The sequence below is a fragment of the Carassius auratus genome, unplaced genomic scaffold (assembly GCF_003368295.1).
Source record: "Carassius auratus strain Wakin unplaced genomic scaffold, ASM336829v1 scaf_tig00021493, whole genome shotgun sequence".
Classification (NCBI taxonomy): domain Eukaryota; kingdom Metazoa; phylum Chordata; class Actinopteri; order Cypriniformes; family Cyprinidae; genus Carassius; species Carassius auratus.
Window position 1 is genome coordinate 160435 of NW_020525115.1, and position 14971 is coordinate 175405.

The window sequence follows — 14971 nt, forward strand, 5'->3', positions numbered from 1 at the left end:
ATTTAACAGGGAAGTTCAATATTACATGCTCAGGGACCCTAACAAGGACTCTAGATTTCTTTTTATGTTTTACTTTTATTAAAAGTATTATCTTATTATTGCACATATTAGATCATTAGTTAAAGTTCATTCAAATACTTGACGATGTCATGGCATTTCATTTATTCATTTTATTTAGTAAAATACACTGTTTTTACTTAGACTGCCACACATTTATATAACCCTTAGAGACACATGTTAAATAGCAAGTCATAAAACCACCTGAACACTCCCAACCCCACCTCACCCTGAAAAGAGCATGTTACACTTAGACAAAAAAAATCCAAGAGGCAATTATCATTAAACTATTTACTGAAATCAATCAGGATTTCCCTAAACAATCCCCAGCAGCACACAGGAAAAGAAATAATTTTTTTTTTTGGCATGGTAAATTATTAAGCCACCTCTTGCATTCCTAAGGGGAACATAGATCTTGTAGACGCATAAATAAATATAATCTAATAAATGGGAAAATTTCAAGATTCAACAGTCTGTTACACCGTACAATGAAATTCTTACTCTGTGAATCCTCTCACATAAGTTAAGGACATAAGAATAAAACACAATACATAAATTAAACAAACACAAGATTACTGAAAAGAAAGAGGCAAGAGACACAAGTGTAGCATTTATAAAGTGTTGCAATGTAAACAAGGAAGACATGCATGTGCAAAGACCTGCAGACTCATATGGACTCGCAAATGAAAAAGTGCATGTGTGTGTGTGCAAAATATGCAGAGGTAAGTCTTTAGTCTCTGATGTATTTGCATTATAATGTTCTAGATAGTGTATAAAACTATATGTGTGCATGTTTCTGTCACTGCTTACTGGATGTGCTTCAGAAACTACATTTATTTTTGTAGTATCGACTTTACCACAATGCCATGAACACGTTTGTCTGGTTTCCACAAACAAATAACAGACACAATCAAAGAGGAGGGATCCTAAACCTGAGCTCATATATTAGCAGAAACTCCTCCTTTTACCAGCATAATACTCTGACAAAACAAAGAACCTTTAGCTTCCTCTTTAACTGGCATCATAACATACACCTTGTGAGAGCTATAACTTTTCAAAGGACATTATTTTTACCGTAACACAAGGTAAAGCAATAATATTACTGAATATTGATGATTCTGCTTGGTGAGGCTTGTAGCATGTAAAGAAATCTGAGTTTAAAACATTCATGAAGATATCATGCAATGTTATTATATAACGTCCATTGCATTTTAATTGGTCTTGTGCTGACACTGCTTTTTTTTTTTTTTTTTTTTTTTTATAAATCACTGTAGTTTACTTAGAGTATAACTTAAAAAATGTCACATCTATTTTAGAACTAAAGGAACAACATCAGGATGTCCAATAAAAAGAAACCAAGTAAGTCTTAAAGATCTCTTGAAAAAAAAATTATAATCAAAAGACCATTTAAAAACTCAAATTAAACTGAGCAGCATCAATGAGTTTAATGTTGTTTCAATTATGTTTCTTCATCAGCAACTTCAACATTTTACAGTGAACCAGCGATGATGGAGGAACTGTACACTGGATATCTGCTCAAGTCCCCCCCTCTAACAGCCCTGACTAAAGGCATTGTACGTCTTGTATCGCATTTCATCTGAAGTTTGTCAAAGACAGTTCTTCTGTTTGTGAAACTTAGCAGTTTTATATATCTGTCACAGAAATCATGGAAGCGCCGTCTCTTTGTGCTCTGCAAAACACGTGAAGACTCCTACCATCTGACATATCATGCAAACAACGAAACAAAAGAGATCGACCTTTCTAAGTAAGGAAAAGACTGACAAAGTCATAAATAAATAAATAAAGTATTTTCACATTATACTGAGAAAGTCTTTCTGTTTTAAAGGATCAGCCAGCTGTTTATTGGCCCTGAGGCACATCAGAAGTGGGACTGGATCCAGAAACATTTCAAGTGTTCTCCATCCAGTGTGTTGTTCTTGAAAGTGGAAGACGACACACCAAAACACTCTAGAGACTATTTCCTAATTGGAGAAAACAGGTTTGCCATAATCATTTAGTTCATATTTCTCAATGCAATCACAGCATAGCTCCATGAAAGCCAGCATGATGCAGGCAAAAATCAAACAAACAAACAAATCAATATTTAAATCCTCAATGAAATCTAAATAAAGGTTTTATATTATTTCTGAGGCCATTTATATGTTAGTAGTGTAGGTTATACATTAGTAAATCGATACATTTAAAATAAATCCTTCAGAGTCAGTAAACTTTATCAGCATGACTAAGTATTTAGTATATTGCCAAAGCAGAATAAAAGAGAAAGATATTGTCAGTACAATAAAATAAAAATTAACTTTTGTGGTTCATCTCATCACATTTATTTAGAAATTAATTCAACATGTACTGAGCTGTAAATAAAATAAAGTAAAATACTGATTTCACGGAGTCTTTAAGCAGTCGCTTAATCATTCTGCTTTTTAAATGAGTTATACAGTACTGTATATACTTGAAATAGAATTCTAGAAATCTTTCATTTAAAAAAAAATCATTTTAAAACACCTGATGCAGTTTTCAACTAGTGTTAAATGTCTTACTATTGTTTTCAGTGATGATGTGGATGGTTGGCTCAATGCCATAGTCAAGGTAATGAAGATCCAGAGATCAGGAAATACCCTTCAGGTAAACATTAAAATAGCTTTATCTTTTCATGTATGCACATATAAACTACCTGTCAATTGTTGAACACAGCTACTGAATATTTTTTTCTTAAATAATAAATAGCAAAATGAAATATGTCCAAAATAGTATTGTTAAATTTATAAATTATTTTATATTAATCTATAACATATATACAAGCATTAAAGCATGCTCACATGAGTTACTTTTTTTCCACAGGACAACAGATTTAGATCAGCATCTGAACCTGTGAAGAGTTCTGAACCAAAGGTTGACTATCAGCCTAATGACAGACGGTCAGCACCTGAATTAATGTTAACTTACCTGTCACCGTCCAGCCATTATGACTATCCACGCAAACTCAGCGAACCTCCAGTACCAATAACACCCAAGGTTTTACACATTTACACACACTTTCTTAAACATACCATATGAACATACTTGCTATTGAACTGAAAAAAATAAAACTCAAACCTGTGTCTGGCAGATTCCAGTTATTGAACATAAAGATGAGAAGGATGAGATGCAGGATGAATCTGCAGAGGACAGCAGTGAATACATGTGCATGGCATCATTGTAAGTGTTTGAGGGCACTTTTCCTAGTGGAATGTAAACGTACTCTGTAAATCAAAGAAAAAATGTTGAGAGTTTAATTTTAATTTCATTTAATTTGCTGCACTAACCGAAAGAAAGCTGCTTTGTATAAGTGACTTCTGTGTGAGCCGTGACTCATACTGTACATCGCTAAGTTATTGACAATGGACCTTTTTACCAAATTATCACTAAAATAAATGTACCCTTAGCAGACATCTTTCTATGGTTTACTCCTATTTAACACTAATTTAACACTTTTTTTTCAGCACTTCTATTAATGGTCACGAGTCCTCTGTGTGCAGTGGTGCAGTCAACCAGGATGAGGACGATAAAAATAAATGGTAAATTTGGACTTGAATGCATCTTTTGAAAGAGCCACCAATGCATTTTCTGCTGAATGCATCTGAATCACGTCAACTTTCTTATTAGTGCATTATTCATAAAAGAGCTATATTTAGCATGAAAATTTTGGCACCTGTTTGAATTTTATCAATGCATATTTCTATTCTGCAGTGAAACAAGCATACACATTGAGAAGGAGATCTGCGTTAGTCAAAATGATCTGAAAAACAGTGTGATCTTGACTCAGGCAGAGGGCAAACCATGGTATAACTCTCACTGATAATTCATTACAGTTATTAAAGTTTAATATGCATCTTATTCTGAAAACATTAACATGATTACAAATTAACAACTTACATTGTATTATGTTTCTCATTGTTGGTGTTCATCTTTTTCTCTCCAGTGTCTCTGACTGTCAGATGATGCAGAACTTGTGTCTCTTCCATAAGGGGGATCAGATCCTGGCCTTCAATGACCTGCTGATAGACACAGTAGAAGAGATACAGATGTACTTGAGAAGACTAAGCAAGAATGAGGTAAGATGACGATTCACAGTAAAATAATGTTATTTTTTTTATCACTATTAAGGGAGCTATTATTAATGCTACTGAAATTACATGCAGGTAAAACTCACTATTCGGCGGCTTATAGGATCCCAGCCTCTGCACTCTGAACCCTGCTCACATAATGAGGACATGAAACAAAATCACATGTGATTCATATCACCATCAAGATATTAGAAATACAGGCTGAAAACAAGGTGTTAATGAAGAACAGAAGAGGCAGTCAGGTTATCTAAAGTAACTTGTCCTCTTATGACTGTACATTTATCATGTAAATATGTGAAACAATGTGAATGTTACATTCCCTAACAATGAATTGTAACTGAATGAAAGAAATGAGTAAGATTTAGACTGTATACATGAAACTAGTGGTTAAATTAGTTCACATCTGTTAATGTGAAGAACTAGAGTCAAGTATTACTTTATAATAAGTATGAAGGTTAATTCACATTGAAAAATGCACAGTTCAAAACTGTTAATGGATTTTATCCTCTTTAAAAAGGCACTTTTTTTTACAATACTAACAGTAGGAGGTACTTTATATACTGTGTATATACAACTTTTCTGTCATTGTCAATTTTGTTTCGCAAAGCATTTATTCAACTATGTATTGCTCCTAGTCATTATGATTTGATTTAAATGTTTCATTCACTCTTTAGATTGCTGATTACTGAATATCATCTAGCCTACGTAATTTATGCATGAATTCTTCTGTGGAAAAAAAAAACATATTTGCACACTGTTACAATGTGAAGTATTATTAAACTTTTGAAACATTTTTTTACAATAATGTGATGTTTTATAAATATACATACATTTTCAATATAATTAGAGAATACCTTCAAAGAACTTTATGAATTTTTGTAATTTCTATTTTTATCATTTGTTTTACAAACAGTCAAACAGTTTTTAAATAGTCTCTGGTTTTTAAATAGCAGTATAACATATTTGTGTAGTTGGGAGAAGAACAAATTATTTCCTGCCATCTTTTTGCCATTTTAAATAATCGTCCACACAGCTTATTGGATCCCATCATAATGTTTCGACATTTCTTACTTAAAAATGTGTCTCATGCATTTCATATATGCTATACAAATAATGTCTTTAAGCGGAGTCATCAGAATTATATTCTGTCACACAGCCTTTGGCGCACCTCTGCAATCATAAATAGAAAATGAGCAGGTAGGTCATCTGCCTATTGTCTGGAGAAAAATAAATAAATAGAAAAAACAACAAGAGTACCAAAAAAAAAAAAACAGGTGAAATATGGAGAATAAAAAAGCTACAAAAGCAAAAAAACTGAATTAAAAAAAAAGAAGGATTATTAGTGTATACTGTATGTGTACATGTTTCTCAGCGTACTGCATGTGCATCAGAAGCTAAATGTCTTTTTGTATCTTTCCACAATACCTCAATGCTATGAACACGTTTGTCTGGTATGACAGAGATAATGGGAGGGATCTTAAACCTGGGCTCACATATAACCAGAACCAACTCTTTCCAGCATAACACTCTGGAAGAAACAAAAAGCATCTAGCATTGGGAGAACTGAATACCTTTCAGAGGACATTATTTTTACCGTGACACAAGGTAAGCTAATAATAATATAGAATATGGCTACTGATGTGATGATTCTGCTTTGTGATGCTTGTAACATGAGAAATAATGCTGATACTATTTATCTGAGAAGTATAGTTTGAGTTTAATTATTCAAAAAACGTAGTGCGATATAATTATATCACATAATATTATACACTTGAAATATGTTCCACTGCATTGCAATTGCTTTGTGCTGCTGAAAGTTACATCACACTAAATATTATTTTACTAAATCATAAATCACTGTAGTTTACTTCTGTGTATCAGATATATGAGTGGCTTACAGTAAAATTACTTTAACATTTCATAACTATTTTAGAACTCAAGTTACGACATCAGGATGTCCAACAAGAAAACATGTTAAGTCTAAAATGTCTTATTAAAAGTGAAATAATCAAGGCTAAATAGAATTGAGCACTGTTTAATGCTGATTAGCTTTAATTATGTTTCTGCAGAAGCAGCTGCAAAAATGTACAATGAACCAGTGATGGAGGAACTGTACACTGGATACCTGCACAAGTCCCCCCCTCCAACGGCCCTGAATAAAACTACTGTACGTCTCACATTACAGTTTACTCTGAAACTGAAATATCTAAAGTCTGTCAAAGACAGTTCCTCTGTTTGTGAAACTTTGCAGTTTTATATATCTGTCACAGAAATCATGGAAGCGTCGTTTCTTTGTGCTCTCCAAAACACGTGAAGACTCCTACTATCTGACATATCATGAAAACGAAAAGAGAGACAAGACTTTGGGAGAGATAGACCTTTCTAAGTAAGAAAAAGACTGTCTGATAAATATATACATAAAGTATTTTCTATAATGAGAACGCCTTTGTGTTTTAAAGGATCAGCTTGCTGTTTATTGGCCCTGAGGCACATCAGAAGTGGGACTGGATCCAGAAAAACTTCAAGTGTTTTCTATCCAGTGTGCTGTTCTTAAAGGTGGAAGATGATACACTAAAACAAGCTAGAGAATATTTCCTCATTGGAGAAAACAGGTTTGCCACCATTATTTTTTGCATATCTCTCATTTCTGGCATAACACAGTGCTATTAAAGTAATGTTAAAGGTTTTCTGGTGTTTTCAGGGATGAAGTGGAGGGTTTGCACACTGCCATAGACAAGGTAATGAAGATCCAGAAATCACAAAATAAACTGCAACATACAGACGCTTCTAACCTACAGAAGGTAAACAAACTTCTCTCTCCCTCTCTATCTTTACATATATGAATATACAAACTATCAGCTATATGTTTGAGCACCTACTGATACTTACTACTATTGCCTACATTTGAGAATAATAAAAAAAAACATAAAAAGAAATACGGCAATTAAGCAGTAACCAAAAAAAAACTATTATTTTTGATCAGAGAGTCAATAAAAAAATCAGTCAAATGTATACAAAATCTTTTGAGAGGGGTGGATGCTCACATGCTTAAACTTTTCTACAGGACAAGAAATTTAGATCACGGTCTGTACCTGTGAGCGCTTTAGATCTAAAGTACAAGAGTTGGTCAACATCTGAATTAACTTCCCCACAACAATACAATCATCATGGCAATCCTCTCAAGTACAGCGAACCTCCAATACCAGTAACACGCAAGATTTTACACATTTAAACACAGTTTCTTTCACATGTGCACATGACAAAATACACGAATAAAACTCAAACCTCTATCTGGCAGATTACAGTTATTGAGGAAAAAGATGCGAAGGAAGGGAAGCAGGATGAACCTCCAAGGGACAACAATGAATACATGACCATGGGATCAGTGTAAGTGTTAAAGAGCACTTTTTTCTTTTAACTGGCCTTGTGGAATGCACTGTAGATAAAATAATTTTCAGAGACACAGTTTCATTTAAATGTTCTGTGGTCTTTCTGATTAGGCAAATGGTGTTGGAAGGTGGCCAACAGGAGGATGACACTGCATGCAAAAAGAAAACGTAATTTTGAAGTTTTTGATTCATTGTTATTTACCTCATGAGATTGCACTATTGTGTCAGTTATGCAAGATATGATAAATATATGAGTTGTCAGTTTGTTACTCTTTCCTACATTTTAATATGTTCACTAAGTTTCTTCTGCTTCATGGCCCTGATGCAAGATATATGTGATTTTTATTTTATATATATATATATATATATATATATTAAAACACTGCAAAACAAAAAAATATATATTTTTTTCTTGCTGACCAGGTATGGTTTTGGATGAAAGTTGAAATGAAAGCAATCATTTGGCAAGGTTTTATCATACCTGAGAGATGCAATCATCGAGATATTTTACATCTGAAAAAGGATGTAGTCTAAGGTGGTTTGTTCAAATTAAAAAATCAAATCATATGGTAAAATTTTTGCAACAGACAATTCTCTGTATTCATATGTCAATTTTACCAGGATCATGAGAGTTGTGGAAAAGCTACTAGTGCATTATTCTGCTTAATACACTTAGGACTGACAGTATCTCTTTTTTGAAAATCTGATGTTTTTACCCCAGTGAAGTCTATTCATATAGACTTATTGTTAGTGGTCCGCATTTAATGTGGTTACATCCTTAATTTCACTACTGGAAATACCATTAGCGGGGTGCTTCTCTCTTAGAGAAAATAACTACGAGGTGTATTAATGTGTCAGCTGTTGAGTAAAAGTCTATCCTTTCCTAATTAAAATCCTCAAATAGATTTAGCAGTGTGGTTATGATAAACGTGGCGTTTGTACTTTTTTACTGCTTTGTAGTGAAACACACACACATGGTGAGAAGGAGATCTTGACGCAGGAAGAAGGGAAACCATGGTACATCACTACAACAAGATAATTAATGACGGGTCTTTACTAGAATTAATGTTATTATGAGTAGAAATGAACTACTTACAATGTATCATCTTCTCCAGTGTGTCTCAGTCGCGTCAGATTCAGGACTCAAGGGGAGATCAGATCCTGGCCACAGGCGGAGTAAAAAATATTCAGAAATGCTTTAAAACTCTGAGCAAGAATGAGGTAAGATGTTTAATCACAGTAAAATAATGTTGTTATTTTTTTCATCAATGTATTTTGAGACCTATAATTGAAGTTATATTACTGATTGAAGTTATATTACTGATATTACTTGCAGGCAGAACTCCTAGTTCAGCAGTATCCAAGCATCTTTCTGAACCCTGGCCACCACACATGAAACAAAATCTAATGCAAATTCTCTCATCCCCATAAAAAATATTCAAAATTTGTACACGTCTAATTCAAGGTCAAGGGGTCATTTGCTCATATAGGTGGAAAACACGGCGCTACTGGGTAACCGAAGAGGCAACCCGGTTATCTAAAGTACCTTATTCTCTCTTGCATGTACATTAATCATCTAAATATGTATACAAATGGCAAATGTACATGAAATTGCATGTGCCAGTGACAGTGGGTACTATATTTGTTTGTTTAGAGAACAAGAGTCAAGTATTACTTCATAACAGGTTTGAGAGTTACTCCACAGTGAAAAACTAGTTTAACTGTTCGTATATTTTAAAGCAGCACTTTACTATGTATGTACATAAAACATTTCTGTCACTGTGTGTTCTTTATTTGTTTTGCAATGCATGTAACCAGTGACACGCTGCTCCCAATCATTATGCACTGGTTTAAATGTTCTCAATATGAAGAATTGTTACACTGTGAAATGTTATTAAACTTCCCATTTAACTGTTTCTGCCGTTTTTGTGTTTTGCTGTGCGCATGTGATTAAAATGCACATTAATGCATAAAACAGATTCACAGAATAAAATACAATTAATCATGCATACCTCATAACTCCCTCTATTGTTAAAACTGTTGTGTCTACAACCAAATTCACTCATATACAACACTCGGATGTTGTTTGCTACCCTGTTTTTACTTATTTATTTCTTTTATAATAAGTTTAGAATTTAGAACTTATGGATCTAACCAAAACTCCATCTACCCTTCCTATCACAGCTAAGAACAAAGACTTGCAGCTTCCTTCTAAACAACCACATTGGCTCAGAATGAAACCAGTTTTAGCACATTTTGTAAAAAGCAGAAGACAACTGATTTTTTACAAGTGCATTCGGCAATGGTGAAATTCAAGATGAACAATAAGATGTTGTGGACTTGAAACTTCTCTTCCCATCATGGCCAAGAACAAAAAGTGTTTAGCCCTCGCAAAGCACACACATCCCATCCACGCTGTGCATTGTAAATAATATAGTTTTAAATAATTGTGTTGGTAGTAAAACAAAACAAACAGCGCAAAATGTGTTTAAGTTTAGAAACCAGGCATGTGATCAGCTAGAGCCTTTGTTGCCAACTTAGCAATTTTGTTGCTATATTCAGTAACTTTTTAGACCACCCTAGCAACAATTTAAGCTACTTAAAAAAAAGTTTGGTAACAATTTAGAAAAGAAATATATCTATTAGTTGCTTATTAGCATGCACATTACTAAATTATTAGCCATGTATTAGTGCTAATTAAGAACATACTAATGTCTTATTCTACTTTACCTTATTCAGCATCCCTAATCCTATTCAATACCTAAACCTAACAACTACCTTGCTAACTATTAAGAATTTATTGTGAGAAATTTCGTAGTTAATAGTTAAAAAGTGTTACCTATTCTAAAGTCTTACTAAAAGTTTTTGGCAACTTTTAGCAACTTTTGTAAAGTGATTCAAATGATAAAAAAGGCACATATTTTCTATTAAATTACACAAAAAGGAAACCATACAGCTAGCCAGCCAAACAGCACATCAGCATGAAGAGAGCTGGAGAAAGATGACTAACAGTACAAACATCAAATATGCATTAAGTTGCTAGTTCCAATTGGTCAATAAAATATGTACATTTATGATACAGCATGCTATTAGCTTGTTTATATAATTGTTGTTCAGTTAGGTACACTGTAAGAAAAAAAGATGAAGAAACAATGAAAAGTTACTAGTCATTTTCTGCCAGGATGTTATCCTTTAAGTTGTAACCCTGCAACCTTAAAACACAAAATACAATGTGGAATTTTAAACAGGTATAACACCTGTGAAAAATAAATATGGATTGTTCTTTCATATTAACAGTATTGTATTTTTACAGACTTTTGTGTTGCATACCAATACACTGCTTGAAACTGTAATTGTTCAGAATGTGTGTTTTACACACACACACACACACACACACACACGCACACACACAAGTCCAGTGAGAGAGAACAAAGTCAATAGTTGTGGAACTCAAGGCTATTTTATTCACAACATCGGATGAAGTGATTCTTTTTTCTTTAATACAGATGATATCAGGCCAATGAATCGCTATGTTAGCAATAATAACGTTATTTACTTGATGGAAAGGGTTGCCAGGGTTTCACAACAAAACCTGCCCAAAATGTATGCCCCTGGCACTAAATCCTGAAAATTTAGGAATGGAGCTAAATTCTGCAGAACAATGGTCACTGGCATGCAGGAAGACAACACTTGCATTTCATAAATAATTTTGCATACAAGCTACAGCATCCAATTTAACAGCAAAGACGATGTCTGGAATCTATTGAGGTGAACTTAAAATGTAAATAACAATCTCTATATCTCTATATTATATATTTCTATACATCAGATTCATTTTACCAAGTAAAATTTAGAAAGTTTGAAATTAAACCATTTATTGCTTAGCTAAAACTTGTGTTGCTCTGTTTTAGACATGGCAGTGAGTCTGCAGAAGCCTTTTCTATCTTAGTAGGTTATTTTTAATTGGAGAAAACAGGTCGGACAGGACATTTCCAACTCCATCAAAAAAATGTAAACAAAAAAAATGCATTCTGCAATATTTGTATAAATTTGCATAGCATTGCATTATGCATTTAGCAGAAGCTTTTATCCAAAGCGACTTACAGTGCATTCAGGCTAACAGTTTTTACCTAACGTGTTCTCTAACCCACAACCTTGCACTGCTAATGCAATGCTCTGAAGATTAGACACTTTAGACACTGAGGATTGCAGTATTGATTACTGAATAATAATAAAAAAATAAATAATATTGAAATTGAGTTGTTTCAACCCAACTTTGGGTGAAATATGGATTAACCCAACTATTGGATTAAAAATGTAATTTAAAAATTTAACTCAACAGCTGAGTTAGTCCACATTTGACCCAAAGTTGGATTGAAATATCCCAGTATTTTTTAGTGTAATGATTTTCTTCAATATTACGGTTTATACTCTGTTTTGACCAAATAAATGCAGCCTTAGTGAGCAAAAGAGACTTCTTTCAAAATCATAAAAAAATCATACTCTTCCTGAACTTTTGAATGGTTGTGTCACTCTTGATTAATGAAAAATGTACATACTTAGTGAGATGATTCATAATGCAAAAAGGTGTTTCCTCATTCTCACTCATTGCTCCCGTCAGTGATGTCACAGAATGTTTTTTGAAAGATATAACTGATTGTCCACTGTCATTTTTAGCACTCAGCATTATCACTATTGCCAGTTGTTTTTTCCACATATTTTTATGTCATACTAATCATATTATAACCATAATTAGACTTTCATTGTCAAGCTTATCACCAATCCAAGCTGCATTAGTCCAGTCTTGCCTAACTAGTCTTGATTGATTGCGCTGATCACCCTTTTTTAGCTTTTTAGCATACCAGAATAGAACTGTCATCTCTCGTCTGATCTGTAGCGCTTTTTTTTTCCTTTTATGGAGAAGAGTTAACAGAGCTCACATCAGGTGTTATAGGCATCCATGTGTCTACAGTGAACAGGTCTCTCTAATGGTGATTTATAAAACTGCATTGAGTTGTTGGAAATGACTTACTGTCTTTTGCTGTCAGTAAAGAAATGTGTATTTTGAAAAGAATAATTAAATAAACATCTAAAACTAATATTTCTCATCTTATTAAGAGTTCATGTAAGGTATACACTGTTGTGTGACAACACTTTAGTCACTTTGCAAATGCAGTGCAAGAAAAAAAAAACATGCATGTTTTAGGTACAGTTTAATAAGCTGATTCTGACTGAGAGTGATGAATAAATCTTTGGTCTATTGTCTTAGTGCAAGTTGTTTCTTATAGTTTACTTATAAAACATGAAATCAAGGCACTCATTATCACTCATCTAAGACCCTTGATGGAATATTAAAATATACTCTCAAATTAAATGGCCTTAAAATGCCAAAAAAATATAAATATTTTACATACATGATATAAACAGAAATTAAGAAAAACAAGTCATATGTGCCATTCACATGGAAGTTTGAATGTGGTGGAATTTCACTAATCTATTTTTGAATTGAATTTATGTAAATAACCACCTTGATCTGAGACATCAAGGAAAAGAATCAACATGCTTCGCCTTTGTCGTGTTTTCAAGTCATTGCCAGTAAGGACTGGGTAGTTTCTGTGACCAAAAATCCTAAAATGTTTTCAGCAAAGGAAGGACACATAACCAGAAACTCCACCTTATTCAGCGACAGTAGAAGTCTAAAATACAAGCGACCAACATAATCATGACTTTCATAATTGTGAAAACAGGACTGTGACACACACACAAGGAAATCCATTTATAATATACTGATCCAATGACTAAACTGATCTGATTTATTTGAGCACATTAAGAAATTATGGCTACACCACTACTTTTATTTTATTTTTGGCAATCTGCATTTTTCTTTGGTTTAAAGAATTAGACTGAAAATCACCCAGTGCAAATACAGGTCCATAACTAATTGACTATGAAACAGGAGGTTTGTTCATGTACTTACAATAAAAAGCTTTTTCTTGGTTTTCCAAATATTAATATTCCTAGTTTGGATCATGGTAATGAGCTGACTCACGCAGAACTGTACAATTAAAGAGAACATTCAAATGTTATTCTGCCATCATTTACTCACCTTCATATAATTTCAAAACCTATATGACTTTTTATTTTCTGTGTAACACAAAAGAAGATATTTTAGAGAGCGTGTCAACTGATTGTTTGTTTATATATACATATATATTGTTCAACATATATATCAATATATATGTAATTATTACTCATATTACAAAGGCAAGTCAGAAATATTTTTGCAACCTTATACCTGAGACTTTTAATTGTCTTAAACAGTTACAGTTTTACCTTAAAAAAAAAAAAAAAATCAGCACCCTCATAATGGCATACTTTATTGTCATCCCAGGATTTATAGAATACAAAAAACCTGAGCCCAAAAGCATCATCTAGTTCATGCAAGTTTTTGTTATTTTTTTTTTTTATTATTATTATTATTTATATATATATATATATATATATAGGCCTATATATATATATATATATATATATATATAGGCCTATATATATATATATATATATATATATATATATATATATATATATATATATATATATATATATATATATATATATATATATATATATATATATATATATATATATATATATAAAAATCTACAAAAAAATTTGAGCCAGTGGTGTAACCTCAAAATAAAAGAGCAAGACTCTCCTGGTTCAGCCCAACATGATGAAAATAAGACAAACTACAAATACTACCTCTTATGTTTAGTTTAGCCGCCACATTTCTTTTCCTCTCCTAGTCTATCTAAATGTGAGGAGATTCAGGTTTCATGTCTGTTCCACAGGTGAGATCAGATCCTGGCTGTCCAGGACCTGTTGACAGACACATACCTAAGAAGACTCAGGAAGAGCGAGGTAGTCATGAGTCAAAGTACAAGAATGATATTGTAAATGTAATCAGAGCTAAAATATGTCTAGGGTTGAATTTACATGTTTTTGTTCTTGCTTCAGATTAAACCGACCATTCGAAGGCTCCAGACTCCATTCCTCTACATTCGGAACCCTGCTGAGGACAAAAACAGAAACCCATGTTGTGCTACTCTTCTTCTTCTTAATCCCTTCAATTCTCTTTTAAAATCAAGGTGAAAATGTATAATACATTTTTTCTATATGTTGAACAGAACTGTTCTTGCACACAGTAGACAGTCATGTTAAACAACATGAGCTCATGAAAGTGCTCCAATGTAGTATAACTTCCAGTCTCTCTTTTGGTGATTTCTAAATGCTTCACTGGTATTTAGGATGTGTTAGTGCCTGTTCATACAGGCTGAAAGTATCGCTTTTCACACAACCCTCGAGTATTTACAGCTTATTAACAGTAAATATATATATATATAT

At 33.0% G+C, this 14971-nt stretch overlaps 2 protein-coding genes across 3 annotated transcripts; both read left to right on the plus strand.

Moving 5' to 3' along the window:
- The first annotated feature begins 1545 nt into the window (after positions 1 to 1545).
- On the plus strand, positions 1546 to 4356 carry LOC113076921 (pleckstrin homology domain-containing family S member 1-like). Its single transcript, XM_026249529.1, has 10 exons — positions 1546 to 1631; positions 1719 to 1822; positions 1904 to 2056; positions 2625 to 2697; positions 2914 to 3087; positions 3182 to 3270; positions 3555 to 3629; positions 3802 to 3894; positions 4034 to 4166; positions 4254 to 4356. The coding sequence occupies exons 1-10, from the start codon at positions 1563 to 1565 to the stop codon at positions 4344 to 4346; spliced, it is 1056 nt and encodes a 351-aa protein (XP_026105314.1). The 5' UTR covers positions 1546 to 1562; the 3' UTR covers positions 4347 to 4356.
- Positions 4357 to 5526: 1170 nt separating this feature from the next.
- On the plus strand, positions 5527 to 9483 carry LOC113076920 (pleckstrin homology domain-containing family S member 1-like). 2 transcript variants are annotated; one of them, XM_026249528.1, is made up of 11 exons: positions 5527 to 5783; positions 6112 to 6345; positions 6449 to 6564; positions 6638 to 6790; positions 6880 to 6916; positions 7243 to 7383; positions 7477 to 7565; positions 7679 to 7735; positions 8528 to 8584; positions 8683 to 8788; positions 8904 to 9483. In XM_026249528.1, exons 2-11 carry the CDS (start codon positions 6217 to 6219, stop codon positions 8961 to 8963), a joined length of 945 nt encoding a protein of 314 aa, XP_026105313.1. In that variant the 5' UTR covers positions 5527 to 5783; positions 6112 to 6216; the 3' UTR covers positions 8964 to 9483. The 2 variants fall into 2 exon arrangements, with proteins under 2 accessions (XP_026105313.1, XP_026105312.1); XM_026249527.1 differs by having other exon boundaries at positions 5530 to 5783; positions 6880 to 6979.
- Positions 9484 to 14971: the final 5488 nt, after the last annotated feature.